The sequence below is a fragment of the Schistosoma haematobium genome, chromosome 7, assembly GCF_000699445.3.
Source record: "Schistosoma haematobium chromosome 7, whole genome shotgun sequence".
Taxonomy (NCBI): Eukaryota; Metazoa; Platyhelminthes; class Trematoda; order Strigeidida; family Schistosomatidae; genus Schistosoma; species Schistosoma haematobium.
This window is the reverse complement of record NC_067202.1, coordinates 10,332,254-10,351,626: the sequence shown is the minus strand read 5'-3', so window position 1 is coordinate 10,351,626 and position 19,373 is coordinate 10,332,254. Positions and strand designations below refer to the sequence as shown.

At 33.6% G+C, this 19,373-nt stretch overlaps 1 protein-coding gene across 1 annotated transcript in view; it reads right to left on the bottom strand.

The window, feature by feature from the left end:
* Window positions 1-1,040: 1,040 nt before the first annotated feature.
* MS3_00009579 (uncharacterized protein) overlaps window positions 1,041-19,373 on the bottom strand; it is a 41,564-nt gene continuing 23,231 nt past the window's right edge. Inside the window, exons 3-9 of the mRNA XM_051217959.1 lie at window positions 18,757-18,872; window positions 16,288-16,374; window positions 13,099-13,222; window positions 10,490-10,701; window positions 7,531-7,808; window positions 5,863-6,174; window positions 1,041-2,769 (exon numbers count right to left, since the gene is read on the bottom strand). Of these exons, the coding sequence (XP_051064393.1) occupies window positions 2,650-2,769; window positions 5,863-6,174; window positions 7,531-7,808; window positions 10,490-10,701; window positions 13,099-13,222; window positions 16,288-16,374; window positions 18,757-18,872 (1,249 nt within the window). The 3' untranslated portion in view covers window positions 1,041-2,649. The remainder of the gene's footprint in view (window positions 2,770-5,862; window positions 6,175-7,530; window positions 7,809-10,489; window positions 10,702-13,098; window positions 13,223-16,287; window positions 16,375-18,756; window positions 18,873-19,373) is intronic.

Genomic DNA, 19,373 nt, shown 5'->3' with positions numbered 1-19,373 from the left:
TCTCTTGTTGACATATGTGCATCCTGTGCGTGTTGGCTCGATATTGCCTTGATTCACAATGATTCTAAGCAAAGATGGATAGTGGCTAGTAGTGGAATCCAGTTTGACGCGCGTTTCATCCTATTTGGGATTCGTCGGATGGGTGTACCTGCATCCGAGTTGATGTTCACTCTGGGACTCAAACCCAGTACCATTCGCTTGAAACGCCATCACGTTCTCCACTTAGCTACTGTGTCTTGATGGCCAGTTGCTTGTGCTATGGGGTGAAATATGAAATTCACTTGGTGATGTTTTACTTGAATCTTCCAATTGTTATTTAGGACTGCAACTGATCAGTCTCTTATTGGCATATATACATCCTGTGAATACTGTTTCGATATTGTCTTAATTCTATTGTTGGTCACTGTACATCTTTGCTTATAAGGCAAACTTTATCAAATTTTTAGCATCCAGCACTGCTTAGTCTATAAAAAGAAGACTGCTATCAACCTAGAAATTTCATACGAATGAATTCAACTAATTATTGAACCAAAATTAATAAAAGAACAAAGTTTAATTAAAACTCAGGGGAAGAGTTGATTGATCATGTTCATTATATTGGTCAACTTATGTGTGGTCGTTCGGGTAACAATTTAAAATTTTTAGATCATATGTTTTACAGACAATTGTCAACAGAAAACTTTCGTTTAGTTGACTGGTGGGGTTAGCATGATTATCGATCCGGTTATATCATACACAAATATGTTTCATAATAGTTAATAATAATGGTCCTTTTATTCAGCTTTTATTGCTTAGATATAGTAGAGTGATCTCTACATAAAATACTTGCATCAGTTGGGTTCACACTGTATTTGTGATTTGAAAATTGAAACTCTTACATAAGTTATTAAAACTATGCATTTGAAATGCCTACAGGCAATATAAAGATACTTGTTCAAAAAGGCCATTTGTAAATAAAGATTTATTAGATTCTGTGGTTAGTATCAACAATGGTAAAATTCTCATTGATAATAATAGAAATAATAATAATAATAATGACGATGATGATGATAATCGTATTAAATATCATGTTGATTAAGCAAGTAAGTGACCATCTGAACTTTGTAGCTTGGGAATACTGTGTTGATCATGGAAATGTAAGTAATAAGAAGCAGGCAAGTTAGAAATTATGATTTTAAGTCAGTGGTCAATGAGTTGATGATATTTTCACTTGAAATTTTGGTCGGTATAAACCTACTAGACAATGTATTCTGATGTTAGGCAAATCAACAATTTATTTACATTTACATTTAAAATTTAGGTTGATTAGAAATTTGCATAGAGCGTTATTTTTCCTAGATTCAAATTCTTTACAATCACAGGTCAAGTCTTCAATCGAATATGGTATTCTAGAAGGTTTATATTTCACCCTATATGCATGAATTCTGATTTATTAATGCCCTGTTCTTTTGCAGCATAGACAAGAAAAAAATTATGGTGAAACTAGACGACTTACATATTTGGATATCGTAACACTGATTAGTTATTTGGAATATGTTTTAGTGTCACTATCTAACCAAACTTATGATCAAGTCAGTGGAATCATTTACTGACTTCAACTGAAGGATTATGAACATTTCTCAAACACTGAAGTGAGACTATTCCATCTCAGATGCCACTAAAAAACAGTCGTGCAATAATGTAAAGCGATTGAAGTTTGATCACTGGATACCTCATGAGTGATTTCGGGGTGTTATGCCCTTAGTATAAGACATGAACATTCTGAGTTCGACTTCATGCAAAGTTGTTTAAACAAAATATTAAGGGGTCTCGATTTAGGGAAAAAAATATCTATCTATTGCATTGTAATATTCAATAGATTTTCTAGTTGATATACATCCATGACTATAACTGTATTGAATTCAGTAATAATTTTGAAATAAAACTAGATGTTTACTGGCTATTATTATTATTACGCCAGTAACAATGAACACGTATGGTAGTTTTCTAAAAAGTGTATTACTTTCGAAACTTGATTTTGTGCAGTTCATTTTTCTGACCAATATCAACAATTCATAAATATTGAAATGTTTCCATAATCTATGAAGATATGGTCAATAAAACTGATTAAAACTCATATTCCAGGTAGTTCAAAACAAAAAAAGTGACAACAACTGAAAAAGAAAAAGTGTTTAAATGAGAATAAAAAAAATTTTTTCGCAGAAAAAGTGAATAAAAAAAAAGGAGGTGAAAGCAATTAGGACAAACACAAACAAACAAACAATTGACTTTTGATTTAAGGCGCAATTTTAACAAAAATAATAGAGGTGATAAATAAGATTAATTAAGTGCTCTGAATAAAAAAACAACACTACTAACAAAGTAATAAAATGATAAGTCACTAAAACCATTATTCAGCAAAATGAATTTAAAAAAAACAAATCTTTTTGCTCAGAGTTGATTAAAACAGTATGGGACTGTGGAACATTGAGTATTTAAAGCATTCAAAGGTAGTCTACCGTTTATTGAGAAAAAAAGCTATTAATTAGCCCTCATTAGAAAAGAGAACACTATTACAAATAAGTACTAATGAAAGGTTTTTATAGAGTTATATATCTCCAAGCCAAAATAGAGAGAATAAAGAGAATTTCAAGTTTTTGTTTTGTTCATTCAATTTGCTACTGTTAACGGTTCATTTGGAATTGTAATCAGATGTTGTTCAGAATATTGACCATTAGTTATTGATGAAGAATTGGATGCTCTACGATAGATTTCGTGTCCCGTATCACTCTGTAGATAAAAGAAAGAAGAGAAAAATATAGTTTTTACTATAAGGCTATGGTAAGATGGAGAATGTTTACTGGTTTATTTAGCCGAAATTAATCTTCAGTTTATGGCATTATGTTCAAGGACGACTATTTTATCATGCTTATGAAAACGTTTATTATTCACATGAATTATTACAGTTCAGTGTACGGTGCAAACAAAATTTAATTGATTGGTTATTTATTGAGTGAACTGATATTATAGTTGTCATCATAAACTGACTGATATTAATTAGGGAGCAAGTGGTATTTGTCTCTATTCATTTCGGGATTTCCTAGGTTTAATCATTCACAACCTCTGTAGAGACTTTAAGAAATCTAAATGGTACTTTTTGTTTGTACAAATAGTCTCCCAGACAATAAACTTTTCGTACCTTCTTCAAAGTTTGATGATTCTTAGTGAGTATAGTATCTGGTCATGGGGACAATGACCGTTGAAGAGTAATAAAGTGGAATCGAACATCTATACAATGCTTCCTTGTTTTCACTGATTCTCCTACTGACGTTAAAGGGCAGTAAAAAATAATCATCACTTAAGTATTTTAGAAACATTTTCTTGGAAATTTGTATTTGAGTTGAAAACGTGTATAGATAAATCGAACAGTTACGTCGACAGATTGACTTCAATATTTATTCAACATTATTTATTTTATTTAGGAATGTAAATCGTTTATTTTTCTTCATCCCCTCTTATCATTTTGTTTTTCTTTCAAATATACGTTTCACGGTCCAATTATCTGAACACTTCTTATTATGTAATCTTACAATTTTTATGAAGGTTATTTCAGTGTCTATATTTTTTTGAATCATTGACCTATTTCCCATTATGCAACATTGATTCAAGCCTTTATTATTCTTATCACAACTAGTACATTTGTCATCACACTACCAATTTGTACTTTTCACTTATTTATGTAATCTATTCCATTGTTATCACAGAATATTAATTGTCAATAGTTTTGACATAGTTTTGAGAAAAAAACAAACATAGCTATTATGTAAGCAAGTAAATTTCGTGTCAGAATTTAATTAATTTTGTATAAGTGAATAAGTACGAGACAATTTGAATCAATTAATTCAACACTAAAGACCTCCAGGGATCTAGGTGAGTGTATTTCCATTTAAACCATTGGATTGAAATCCATGATACACATTATCAACTTTAAAGCCAAGCTGAAATGAGACAGCTGTACACTACTTTCTGCTTCTTGATAGTAATTCAGTTAAAGTCAGTTCATTAGGAAGAGTTAGAAAATGAAGAAATTAAAACAGAGTTAAAATAATGACATCAATTTTGGAAATATTTTGTACGCTTAAAGTGTCCGCTACTTATACGGACAGATATAAGTAGTATGTAGCAGTAATTAAAAGTGGAATACTTATCAACAGAAGGATGAAAAGAAAAGAAGGGGAAGGAAAACAGAGAAAAATCGGAATATTAACAGGATTGAAAGAATGATGGACAATGTAAAAGACAACCTGAAAAAGATGTTCAAATGATGTATTTAATATTCTATTTTCATATTTTACATAGGCACTTGTATAATTTTCCATAAATAAATTGATTTACCCTACCAAGTCTTCCTTCATTACACTGTGGACTGGATGGCTTAATGATCTAACCTCAAATTCTTCATCTTGAGCTACAAATGTTCCCCACCATTAATATTAAAATTAAAGGAAAGAAACTTTGTAAAAACTGAATAAAATTAATTTACAGAAAAAACTAAACCCACGTTGTAAGCATAGATAACTAGTGAACGCATCTGTCTTACTTTGACATATCTCCTATCATGTCACCGAAAGTCATTTTATTTACTTAGGCAGCTAAATCCGACAGTTGACAACTTTATGGATCGATGATATATTTTAATATGGAGCCCCATAGTCTGATCCCGATCTTTCCCTATGAACTGACCCGTTTAGAACGATCCCTACTACCTGGTTATAATCTACACGATGTCTAAGGTCAGTTATCGAAGACACTAGGTGAGATGAATCTGAATCTAATGCAATAAAACAGATGAATTAACTTTTTGTCCTTCTCTAGACATTAAGTTCAATTAATTTTTCATAAATAAATTTTTATTCCTTCTTTCCTAACCATAATCCCTACATTCGGTCATTCTGATTATCATCAATAACTTATCGTCTCGACATTTTGCTAGTCATGTTCTCAAATTCATTTCTTTGAGCTCATTGGGTATGATGCCTTGGCCAAAGGAGATTTGTACCAGGAGTATTCTGACCGACTAACTGAATGACTACAACTTGACTAAATTTAATCAGCTCGTATTTACGGCGGACCTTGCCCCCGAATGCCTTGGTACGATCGAGAGTGGGAAGAGTCCTCTCTCCCCCCTCGCAGAGCTTTCACATGGCCACGCGTATACATCCACTGTCAGGGAAGTCCTACCCACTGCCTTCTCATGGCAGGGGTGTTGTTTACGAAATTGGGAGGACGAAAAACGAATGTCCGGCGTTTTAGCCTAGTCACCGGCCACCATGAGACTGTATCTCCTAACATTGCTCCACTGCCTTGTGGATTAGACTTTTAGGTCAAAGGCTCCAGGTGTGGTCTCCCAAGGAAATTACCTGTTTCAGTTTGGGCACCCGGTCGGTATACCAGCTCTCATACAAATCGAATGGTTTTTGTGGCACATATCTGTTTGGTGCCCTCTTGTACTAATGCTTATGTGTTTAAATAAATAATAAAAATATAACGGCGGATGTTATAGGTTTATATAAGCATGAGCGTATTGCAAATCGAGTCTGGTGGGTGATAATATTAGAAGGAAGTGCATTCTTCACTTGAGTATAATAAATCTTTAAAATTTATGTATGAAAACAGTAAAAGTAAGGAATGTTTTTCATCAGAATGAAAGCCCATTAATTGTATTATTGTTTTGATATTTTTATTTTAGAGAATCAGATATATTCCTCCAACAAAATGACTTGCTATTCATTATTCAATAATATTTAGTATAAATAAGGGATCAGTAAATGAATAACTATCAAAAGACAGTGATGAGTATGATAAAGACAAATTCAAACATACCGTTTCAGCATAAACATATTTGCTTAGTCCAGTATTAAGTAGACTAGCTGGGCAAGGTTCCAAATGTTTCGGTGTATACTCCATACGATATAAAGTTGCATCATCGAATGGTGTTTGATTAGCTGTAACTTGACCATGTGGTTTGAAAGATTCCGGTGGTCGATAATTTAAATGTGGCACATAATGATCATTTGTGGTACTTTTACCTTCAAATTTTACATTCGGTATAGTGTAAGTTGCTTCTCTACCTAAACCTTTGACTGGGGGTTCAATTGCCCAACACCGATAACTGTCTTTATAATCAGAAACTCCCTAATTATAATAGCAATAGTAGATAAATAAATGAAACTGTTATTTGGAATTGGAAAACTTTTCACTTTAATTTAAGAAACAAAGCATGTATATATTTATTATGTTTTTGAAAAAAAATAACAGGAAGATAACTTATTTCATATTTTATTCTTAATAACATTAAGACAAATATTCTTGTCACAAAATAAGAAACCACAAAAGCCACAAGTAACTTTAAGTTCATATTTGTTTCAGAAACCGACTGCAACTAAACAACAAGGATCCACATTGCCTTGCCTAAAATTAGATAAAACAGTTGTGAGAACTACTCTATGATTTCCTAGCGCTCGCGATCGAGACTGTTAGGTTCTGGGTTGGAATCTCGAGAGGCGAGATCGTGGATACGCACTGCTGCCGATTCCCACAATAGGACGAAATGTCCATCTAGTGCTTCCACGTTTTCCATGGTGGTTTAGCTTCAATTGACTCATGATCTCAACTATTTAAATTACTATGATATCCACAAAACCTCTTCTGATATTAAATAATATTTGGCACTCATTTTTATAAAAAACGGATCAGTATTATAGAAGTCATATGAATTTAGCGAGATTCTTGTCAACTGTTAAAATCAAGAGTTTGAGAATTAAATGAACTATTTTAGTTTGATCGTTCAACGTTAACTAAGAGGCCAGTTATGTTGAAACAGTCTGTGAAGGGAAAAGCGAGCATACATATGATAAAATCATTCGTAAGTAAATGAACGTTTCTAGTAAAAGAAAGACCACGAGATTATTGAACTGTGAGTAACAGAGAGGGAGAAATTAGATCTTAAAAAACTCCAATACGCACACTTTTGATTAAGTCAAAACAATTACTCGTATCAGTATGGAAAAAGTACTTCTCAATATTTGATTATGGTAGTCGTCGTGGATTTACATTACTCATAGAACCATTGAAAATCCTGAAGCACTGAATAGGATTTTTCATGCAGTATGGGATTCCTCAACAGATCACCCTTAAAAAATGTCAAGTGATCGAACCTGGGATTTTCAGGTCTATAGGTGAGGGCTTAAGCTTTAGACCACTGGTTTGGAATCTAATTGTTCTTACTTCGGAATTCGTTAACTTGATGATTATCCAGTATGAGATATGAACGTTCTTCATTTAGTCTCAAGTGTGGTAGTTATTGTGAACTCTTCGAAATAAATTCCCAGTTCTCGCTTGTTTTTACTGGCACTCCCAACTAATGCCGATCCGTAATGAATACCACCTAGGATAATTAGATGGTCTCCACGTAACGTTTCGACAACATATTAAGGATTATTATTCTTCGAAGAGAAAAGATATAACTAGTAATTATCATAATATATATACCTGAAATGGTGGTAGTTCAACGCCACGACCGATTTTATCTACTTGATGAATTGCTTGACGATTCTGCAATCCAAACGGTATATAATCTTTGTTATAGGTTGTATCAGAACACATTTTTCCTAGTGGTTCGGGATAAGTTGAGGCATGATTAGCCGAGATAGGCGCAGTTCTATCAGTTAGTTCCCAAGCTTTATAGTCAATTCGATGAGTTGTGTCTTTATGAAATGGTTCGTTATTTTGAATACCCGTATATTCCGGTTTACATGAGACTGATGGTACTGATTGAAATAATGACAAAAAGAGTCAATAGAAATCATGAATTAATAGTAAGACGAAATCTAATTATATGTAGAAATTATAGAGTTATTTAATATCATCAAGTATACGTATGTAACTCATTCCTATAGGTCAGTTTGGAACACTGTGATATAAGTTCTAGTGTTGGCGGCACTATTTCGGCAAACGACTGGACAATGATTTACTTTCAGCCCAAGATTGGAACTATGGACGAAACACTTTGAAGAACAGTTTAACGTATTTCAAACAACCACTTAGTTTTCTGCTGTTACTAAACAACTTGAGATGTCAACAAAAGCCCGCTAAATCTTAATGAAGTTATAAAATCCATAGCTAGTATAAAGTAAGGGGGAGCAAAAGGCCCAAATGGGTTAATAATAGAAATTTTGGAGAATAGTTGTGCGGTTTTGGCAGTTAGATTGATGGATATATAAGCCTTGGGACTGGATGCGATCTCATCTAACTGGTTGCCATCGCTGATCATTGTAGTTTATAAGAAGGGAGGGAAGCCCTCGTGTGATCCACACACAGGAATCAGTTTGATTAATACAATATTAGCTGCAATAATAATAAGTAGGGCTATTGATGAGCAAAACTATGAAAACCACTCTGCTTTTAGAAATGGATATGGATATGTAGATCAAATGTTTGCCCTCCATCAGGTTCTGGGAAATAGACAGGTCTAATAATTTCCAACCATAGTTTTACTTCTTGACCTTAAGGAGGGGATCTATTCCACAGATCTTCAGGCATCTTAGCAGTGTCTGTTACTGAATGATGTACCAACGAAGTTAATTGACCTTATACAGGTGCGCTATTCGAAGAGTACTGGTTGAGTCGGAGCTTGTAGTGAACTGTCAACGGAATCAATGACTTCAGGAGATGTTTGTCAGGGCTGTCCATTTGCTACATGTTTATTTAACTTTCCCATAGACATTTTCCAGATATAATGATTTCATCTTATGATTTTCAGGAGTTGATCTCCTGCCAGGAGACTCGCTTGTCGACTTAGATGACCAATTGGTGAAGATATTGAATAAATGTATTATTTTGATCGCCTTGGGAGACAACGAAAGTATATTTGAAATTCATTTCGTTTTCTTTAAATTCTAAGAGTTTATCTGGATCAACTCCTGTGCTGCCAATAGGAAGTGAAGTGCGCTGGAGTTCGTTCTTTATTACTCTAGGGCTATGAAACATGGTCTATGAAAGTAGAAGATTTGTGTAAGCTTTAGATTTCTGGTCATTGGTGCCTTCAAAGCGTTGCTCATGTTTTATCCAATGACCAGTTGAACATTGTCGAGGTAAGGCATAGGGTATTACAGAAAGGTGGTGAATCGATTGATGTGATTAGGAACTTTCATCGACTGAGGTGGTTAAAGAATGTGCTATATATACTTAATCCCTGCCTACCCGAATGGATGAAGTCAGCTGGTTTAGGAGTGAGTTGGAAGAAAGCTTGGGGCGCTAAGACCAAAACGTCACATCGGTCTATAAAATTAATGACTATTAGATTAAGCTGTGTCAGTAGATTTAAATAACTTGGTTAGAGTCCATACAATTATCTCTATCAATGGTTGGAAACTTTGGGTGTTGTTACTCAGAGCTGGTGGCGATGGCGTACATAAGTTCACTTTCGTCTTTCCTTGAATCTTGAAGTTTAAAGCTATCGTATACTTTTGCCCGAAAATTTGTTTTCCCTCGATTCAAATCTTGTATGCTTAATGTCTCTTTTACTACCACTATTACTGTTACTACATATACTATCCTGGCATCTCACTGTGCTGATGTGGGGTAGTAACTGTAATCGACGCACAGATGTGCCAGATTCTAAGTTCCTTACGACAATGAATGTAATCAAGAAGGCATCAGTCCTCTGTAGAGTGCCACCTCGAATAGAACTCATTTGAAGTTTTTCCTGTCGGTAGCTTACAGAGCCTCAATATCAAAGATAACTCACAGAGATCTCTATCCACTCAATCTAGTGGTCATACAGCGAAGGATGATTGATAGAATTTGATTGGCACCTATTAACAGGCAAACATGACATCTACCTATCTATATTAATCTACACAAAATCCATATTTTTCAGATAAAAATAGTTCGACCACAAAGTCTAAATCGTTTTAGGCAGCCAGTTAATTAGGGAAAAATATAAATTATGTCTGATAGTGAATTATTTATATCGAATATTCACATAGGCTTGAGTGGGACAATTTTAAGTATACAACTAATTCGGAATTTATTTTTCTTGTTAACACTTAGTCTGCTGACAAATCATTCTACATTAGACTACTGAATTAAAATGGTTGTTTCTCATTTGATAGACAAGTGTCTTAGAAATAAATGTGCCAGCCTGTATTGATATATGAACAAGTATTTGAATTACTTAAGGTGATAAATTATTTGTAACTTTGACAAGTTTACAGAATTAGGTAGTCTTGTAGATACGTAATATTGTGTGCACTGTGACACTTGCACACATCGAAAAGCTGATTTCAACTTTTTTTCCCTGTGTGTGGATTAACCAGTATTCTTTAGTAAAGAATATTTCAGAAAAGAATATCTCAATACTTATGACAACATAAATAATGCTAATGGGTGACTGAAATTTATACTCACAATATTATTAATAAACAATAAATTAAAGAATATTGCTTACTCATAGTCTTCCAATAATAATCATGCATATGTGTTGATAAATGTTCCATTGGTACAGTAACTTTATGTGTATGCTCAACATTTTTAATTGGACGAGCTCGTTCTGATAAATCTAATGTACGATATGAATCACGATAATCAGTACTATCTGGAAATGGTGTTTGATTTTCAACGAAACAGTGCATTGGTTTACAACTGATTGGAGGTTTTGCACTAAAACAATTGAAGAAATATATGTTATACGTTTATATTACCATGTAGAAGTGAAAAAGATTCCTTGGTAACACATAAAATACTTAGATAAATTAAAAGTTTAATCTTATGTAGCCCATAACAACTAATAAGCATGAGAAAATTCTTACTAGTGAAGACTCGTGCTGAATTGAACAAAAAATATATGTAAGTCCACTCAAAGTATTCATGAATCAATTCTTAATAATGCTTTAGCTTGTGCCCATAAAGGTTGGAATCGCTTCAGTCAGTCAGCTACAACGTACGACCAGGCACATATATGCATCGGTCCAAGTTGCCATACCTCATTAGTACAGCAAGATGAACACCGGATTCATAGAAATAGTTAATTCAATGGTGGTGGTAATATATAAAAGAAAGATTGCATATGAGAACATGTTACAGGAAGAAAGAGCTAGTTCGTAGAACGAAAAATACGAAGTGATTTTAATTTAACAGTTTAAGGTAAAACAGAGAGTGTATACACCTACGCCATTGTGATCGATCCTGAGCCATGTCACACAAAGTCTTCAACCATTGGTTATGATAATCGCGTGGAACCCAACCAAGTAGTCTGTATCTACCAACATGGCTAAGGCTAGAAGTTAGTGACTTCAAGCACTGATGCCACGTTTTGGTTTGGCCGCCCCTAACTTTTTTCCAGCCATCCCCATCGCTTATAAAACCTGTAGTAAAAGTTGCATTTTATGGATTAATCTGATTATCAACAGTTGCGTTTCAACACAGTAAACATGATCTCAATCACATAAAAAACATTATGATTTTCTGGATGACGGATGAATGTAAAGATTTAAATACAACTCTTATATTTTTTATTTGTTGTTCAAAAGTAACGACCAAATCTTATGACGGCTTTACTGGCCAGAAAGCACAACAACATTGCCATATAAATTAGATAGTAAATTTTCTAGAATATGTATGATACCATTCAAAGGGATCTACGATTGAATACGCATTTAATTTACGATAACCGAAGCATTTGACGTTTCATTCTATTTGTGAGTGTGGCAGAATCATTACGTTGGGGTTATGTGTAAGTAAGCTAAGTCTATTGATTAGATCGAGTCGCCATGAGGACCGCTAATGGCTGCATGTATTGGGCATAATCATTACCTACATAAATACGAAGTAAGAGTAGGCTAGTCCGACCGAGATGAGATTTTAATCTAAGAACTCCCAAATAACCGAGGTGAGTTATAAAAAAATGGGCACGTGCAGGAGCCTTCAAACAAAGAAAAATGCTGGTTACAGATTATAAATCATGCAATGTAAACTTGAGTGGTGTACTTAGAACTTTGCCAAATGCTGATCAAATCAGCGTTATCAGTTTCTTACTTTAGTTATGTAGTGAAAACTAAGTGACTAATTAACTAACAAACTAGTTTAGATCCCTTTGGATTGTATTGTTCTAGTTCATATATACTGGTTGTTTGGAATCTCCAATTAGTGGTTACGACTGCAATTAATCAATCTCTTTTGATATATATCCATCCTGCGCTGATTGTCTCGATATTACCATTAAGTCACAAAAAATTTCAAGCAGAGTTGGATGGTGGCCGGAGTCGGAAGCGAACGATACTAAATTTCAACTTCTGGATGCACATATATTCATCTGACGAGTCCCAAATAAGACGAAACGCGCGTTCTGGATTCTACTGCTGGCCACCATCCATCTGCGCTCAAAATGTACTGTTATACTACTTCTAAAGAAACGTTTTTCTTTTGACTGTACTTCGAACAGCTTAACGTGATGCACACATGTATACTGTTAATAGGTTATCACGATTTTTTATGGAACTCAAAAAACAACTCGAGAAACCCATGGATTTCTTATAGTTATTAATGCAGACTAACGAATTAAAAGAATTATCTTTGTTAAAGGGAGTCGAGCATTTCAGTGAGGGCTGTGAACGATTCAAAGACGATGCAAAGCAAGAAATGCCACTAAAGTCTTGTATTCACAATAAATTGAACATATGCGGTGTCTTGAACGTTGATTCGATTTCCGAATGATTGGTGATAAATCGTAATTGGGAGTAATTTCCATGGATATGATTCCAGCAAAACACTTAACATTAATAAATGTATGTGAAACGGTGTAGGTGATAAAGAGCATGACTTCTGATAGGCTGAAAGGTTGTTTTCAACAACGAAATTGTGATAGGACGAGATTATCAGTACAGATTTTAGGGATTTCAGGGAACTATGATTGATTTACCGAAAGTTTTGTAAATAACAATTTTGTGACCTCATTTTGAGTACTTGTTGAACCAAACAACATGCAAGTCACCAATTTCACCCCCATTAATTTCTTAAAGACAAAAACATAAACTAATGTTAACTGAAGCCTTAACTCACTTATATGCAACATAATCAGATGTATAAGTGGGAGTTCCAGAAAATGGTAGATTGGGTTTCGGCCAGTTCGATTCTCTACCTGTAGCAAGTTCACGTCGTTCCAATTTCCATGGTCTATAGTCAGCTATGTAATTTGGAATGTCAAAGGAGTAAGTTAATATTTAAAATAGAAAACATATAAAGTTGAAATGCATTTATAATTTACGTTTATCAATGAGACCGTTCTTAATTTTGTGAAATACTATTCACTAATGCAGAACTGAGTTTTATCATATCCTATTAATACATGTGCTTTCTGAATGGGCACTTGAATTGTATCAATCGGGACATAAGGATATTTGTGATTTTTAACAAACAAACCTGTTGAGCTACGTAATGGCTATCATGAATCAATAGCCTGGAGGATGACACGAGCTTAAAGTGGTAAATTTGGGTTCAGATCATAGCATGGAAATCAACGTTGGGGTGCCAGAACATCCATTTTTCCCGACTTATACAAGGCAAAGCGTAAATACTGCATCCTACTATCCAATGATGTTATACAGATAATATTTATTGAATTCGAATTATGGTTAGCAGTAGAATACAAGTTACACATTTTGTCTTATTAGGGACTCGTTAGCTGGTTGAATCTGTATCAAAGTACTGATATTGACCTTGAGTATCGAACAAAGTACCATTCGTTCCAAACATCAATACATTATTCGCTAACCTACTGAGTTTAAATACAACTAGCTTGGTTAATAGATGATATGATTATTCGTAATGTTTCGTATGATACGATTGCACTTATTTAGGAATAAATTTCGATGTCTTTTTTGGGGGATAAATGCATCCTGAAATGAAGGCACATTTATCTGATGAGCCTTAAGTGGGCGAAACCTGCATTCTAAGTTCACTAATTCAAATAGGCTATGTTTGAAGCGATTACGAGTTCACCTAGTCTACGAACGGAACAAAGATTCTGTGAGCAAAGACCAATAAGCTAGATATCCTGATACGTCCCGGCCCCGCTAACTAGAGAGCGAAGTCGAAGTTTGGAACGGGGAACTATAGTCCGCAAGCACGAGCGATAACAACAGACACAAATCAAACGTATTTGTACAGCACAGAACTGTACTTGGGAAGTGTTACAAAATAGCATACTAAAAGACACAACGGACTGATAGCGTTGAAGATTCTCCTAAGTGGGAAATACGACATGAAGGTAAAAAGAGCGCTATTGGCGCGAAAACAAAGAAGTTCAAATTTTTAAAATAAAATTTCAAAAATAAGGTATTTATCAAGTGAGTTCTGGAAATCAAACATCCCCAACAAAATATACTCAAAACCAGAAACAGGTAGGCTTTATCGAAATATCCGTTTAGGATACACAATTCCGACAAATATTGACCTGAATGTAGTTTTCAAATATTAATGGCGGGATAATACTTTTGTGAACAATAACATTTATAAATTTCGATCAAATTCAATCACAAAAACGTGTTCATGCTCCTAATCTACTATTTTTAGAACGATAATTAAGAATCATGATGAGATCATTCGAATTTAATAGAGCTTTTAATAACAAACATTTAACTTTAAAATAGTTTCTATCAAAGGCAACTATCAATTGGAGATGCACTGCCAACGAATAGTAAACAAGTAAATATGTGTTTTGTCCAAAATTTTGGTATTTATATCTGCACACTATTGACATGATAAAAGATTGGACTTAAAACGTTTATATCTTGTAACAAGCCATTGACAGACTACTATTATACAGTCAAGTGTGTCGTCAAGAAATAACTAATGAGATAATTCGTTTCATTACCATCAGAGTTCTTAATCAGTACCATATATCCTAACTGTATCTAAACAGTGCTACAAACTTCTTTATAACTGAAAGTGTTTAAGTGGTAAGTCTAGTATAGTAAACGCATAAAAAAGAACTGCCGGCCTCCTGGCCGATTTTCTAGTTCTTGATATCTTCGACTCTTGAATGACGGATCAAACCATAAAGATGAAAATGTAAAAAAAGGTTTCATTTGCAAGATTCATTGAAGGACAAAAAATAAACAGTATTTATAAGTTTACAATTAACTTTGTGGTTGTAGAATGTTTTACAAAAATTGGTCAAGTTAGAAGTAAATTTGATATTTGAACAATGAAATAAACGTTAAAATGAATTAGTTTCTGAATGACATGCTATGTATTTTCTAATTGTACCCTTAGCCTATCACACTCTCGAATAAGTAAGTTGAACTATGGTAAACATAGTGAATATTTTTGTCTTAATGTGTCATGGTAACAGAGTGAATTTAAATGTTTGTTTACTGATAACATTTACTTTACATCATTAAGAGTAATTGTATAATTGCTTAAGTTAATTGAATACATTTCTGTGCATACTATATTATATACTCCTATTTCTCTATTAAGTATCGATCAACAAAGAAGCTTTTATCTGTTATATTCTTCTCTACTTTGTAACCTTTCAACCATTACATTTAAATACTGCTCAATAAAAAACAGAACCAGAACGAATGAACATAATATCTATGACAAGATAAAAGTGTAATCAGGTACACAAATGAAAAAGCAGTAAACATATTTGAGAATTACATGGGATACATACCATTTCTGATTGGTGGAAAAGAAATTACTCTCTCATTATCTCCCTATATCTGAGCTCACGAGAGCAATTTACTAAGCATAAATGCCTGCAGAGTTCATTTATGTCTCACGTTGTCCTAATTACTGGCAATTTTTCAGTAACATTTGAAGCAGGAGAGGAAGGCATAGAGTGGAATTGTTAAATATGTTCAACCATCTTATCAGTATACTCACATTTTATGTATATACTGTTTTACAAGTCCAATTTTTACTTCACTGTCACTAATTCTTTCGCACTGAAATCGACATTTCTCTCTTTTTCCATGAGTGTCCATCATAATTCCATACCCTTATTTTCTACTTAATTTCGTCTTGTGATAGATTACTTTCTGTTCTGACGAATGACCTACACTGTATAGGATTTAATGATGGTTATTTTAGTCTTCTGTGTTCTGACTCCACTGAGCTGTTGTCCTAATTACTTGTTTTTACAACACTTAATCAATTAATTCAGTTATGTGAACTACCAATGAGAGAAACTGAATTTTGTTATTTATAAATAAAGTATATTATATTCAAATAAGTTCTGCTTACCAGTATAGGTGGCTTCACCATCAAATTTAGCTGTGGAACCTTTTCTAATAGTTGGTTTAACTGGAACAACCAGCTGACCAGATTTTCCTTGGGTTAATAAAAGGAATATATATATTTATTGCAATGGTTTTATAGTAAATAGTTAATCGATAAGAACACTAATCCAACAATTCCAGCTTTCCAGATGTAAAGAAACCCACTAAAATCCTTTTCTCACGCGATCCACTATTATGAAACAGAAGATTCTCTACACTCACGGTTGTCTTATATTCAAAAGGTAAACCTAATACATTCAGGGGACTTGGATTAATTATTAACTAATTGGTGACGTAATCTGATTAATGTTCATTTTATGCCCCAAACTTATTATTATCATTGCTATTGTTATTATCATTAATACCATTATTATTATCTTTACACTTGATAACAACAATTCTCAATTCACATATTACAATTTCCAAATGATGTACTCTACCTTAAATCTGACCGATTTTATGGATAATTCATTCGCATTTATAATTGTAAAACCTGATGAGAAATTATTGAAAAAAAATGTATTTGTAGTAAATTCAATGTTTTACCTGCTAATCTGGTTCAAGCTTTTTCATAATATGAAAATGACTGGATGTGTGTACATGTGCAACTTATTAAAAGTTAATATTTGGTAAATAAACATTAATCATTTGTTTATTTAAAAGCAAAATAAAAAGTGCAAATGGAAAATGTTTTTAAAACGTCGATGTGTATGTAAAATGTGAATTGTCAAGTACATAATTATGATGTTAAAATAGTAAAATAAACTTTTATGCTGGCTTCGTAGTTTAGAGGTTAAGCGTTCAAGCACGAGACCGAACGTCCTGGGTGAGAGTTCCGCATGCGGGATCATGGATGTGCACTGCTGAGGAGTCTCATACTAGAACAAAATGCCCGTTTAGAGTTTCCAGGTTTTGAGTGGTAGTCTAGCTTAAGTCGACTCGTGATTTCTACTGGGAAAATACTAGTCTTCACATATGCCCTATTCTAATTTCCTACAAAATACTAACAACACATATCTACTCTTTTTCATATTATGTACTTTTCAAACGATCCATATTTCATTGACTCATGTTATCCTGTTTAATAAAGTCAACCTCTGAATATGATTGAATAAGCAGTTAGCGTAGATTTCACATGATTGTTAAACATTATTATATTCTTTGATAATTTTGATTTTGATTACTACCCTGTAGAAGTTTAGGAAAGTATTCTGGATGAAACGCTAGAACTGTTTGGATTTCAATCGCTGAGACTACTCCAGATAACATTTTAAGAAATAATGCCTTCCAAACATTCGGCGCTCAATTTCTGTCAAACTATTCGTTCAAATATTAACTTCCTTTACCATTTAAATCTGCCTGTAGACCTTCTCTGATTACTACCGGTTCAGAATCCAGGTCTATTAAAGACTTCTTCAAAACATAGAAGGAGGGGATCAAAATGAATATTATCCAATGTTATGCATCCACCAATAAAAGCGAAGAAGACAATAAAGATCAATTTTATGACAGCCTACAATAGATCGTAGAGAAGTGCCTAGGACAGTAAGGACCTAGCCATCCTTATAGGAGACCAAGACGACAAAGTCGGAATAGACAGCACGAGGTATTAAGGTACCATGAGACGATATATACTACGAGAAAGGATTTGCAAATTTATGCACCTTCAACAAAGTGGTTATAGGTGGCACTGCATTTCCCCACAAATGCATACAAAAAGATACACGGGTTTCATCAAACCACACTACAAAGAACCAGATCGATCACATTCGCACCAATACGGGTTTGGATGACCCATGGAGGACGTGAGAACAAAGCAAGAAGCTTATATAACCTCAGACCACCATACGGTTGTGATCAAGCTGGTAAACTCAGAGAATTCAAGATATCTCACTAAAAAGTTTATCAGGACAGACAAAATGTTTAGTTGTCTACTGTGCCTACTTATATTTTATAAGTAGATAAAATTTGTTTTTGTTACAGCTTCACAAGTTCCGCGGAAGTATTACTGATTACTGGACTCTAACAATACCACATAGCATCTAATGGACTTAAATTTGTACCCCGATTATATTTCAAAACCATAAAGCCTTTGGTTAAAAATTCCTTGATTTACATACTACCAATGGTAATACCATATGATGCTAAAGTGTCTCTTTTGTTGTATTGGTCGGTATGACAGGCAAAATGATGTTAGTCTAAAATTGATTGTCATGAATGTAGTACTAGATAATAGGAATGATTGGAAACACCTTTCACTAGTAAGCATTTTACTTTATCCCTGTACGAAATGATTTTGGTTTTGATTTATTAATGGCTTTAAACTAACTCATTCTATTTAGCATCCCTTTTGGCTTTTGGGTAAAAATAATAAATTATGAATATTCTAGTCATTGTTTTACAAATGTGGATATCACTGATTTACACTACATACCAGTATATTCCTTTGTGTATGTAGTTAAACCATCGAATGTCCCCTGTGGTGGCTGATATTGTGCTTCTTTTCTACAACTATTTTGAATACTCAGTGGATGAGGTATAAAATCAACCCTGTAAAAAAAGATATACATCAAAGCCAGTCAGTAATTAAATTAAATGATAACTTTTGAAAAACCCTATTTATTATCTCCAGTGGTATTATATTATTTCAATCCATCGTTGTGTTAATCTGGGATAGTCAGTCAATAACAAGGGGTCATTGAAATGAATAGATTTGACACTTGTGAAATAATCATAAATATACATTTTAATAATGTTTTGTTTTATGAGCTAGATGATTTAATTTAATTTAATTTAATCGTTCCGAATGACAAAACCATTAGCGTATATTGTATGTGGATGCGTAGTCTTCAGTTATTCCACAAGGGTTCATTGTGATTCATTTGTTTTTGATTGATTCTGTTCATAGGTTTTGTTGTCGATATTTGTTTGTGTATTCAAACAGACTGTCGTTTACTGTTGACTCTGGTTATAGTTTACACCATCAATCCATAGTTCTGTATAGATTACTACAGTTAAAGTATGATAATCATTAATAGTGACTATTTAAAG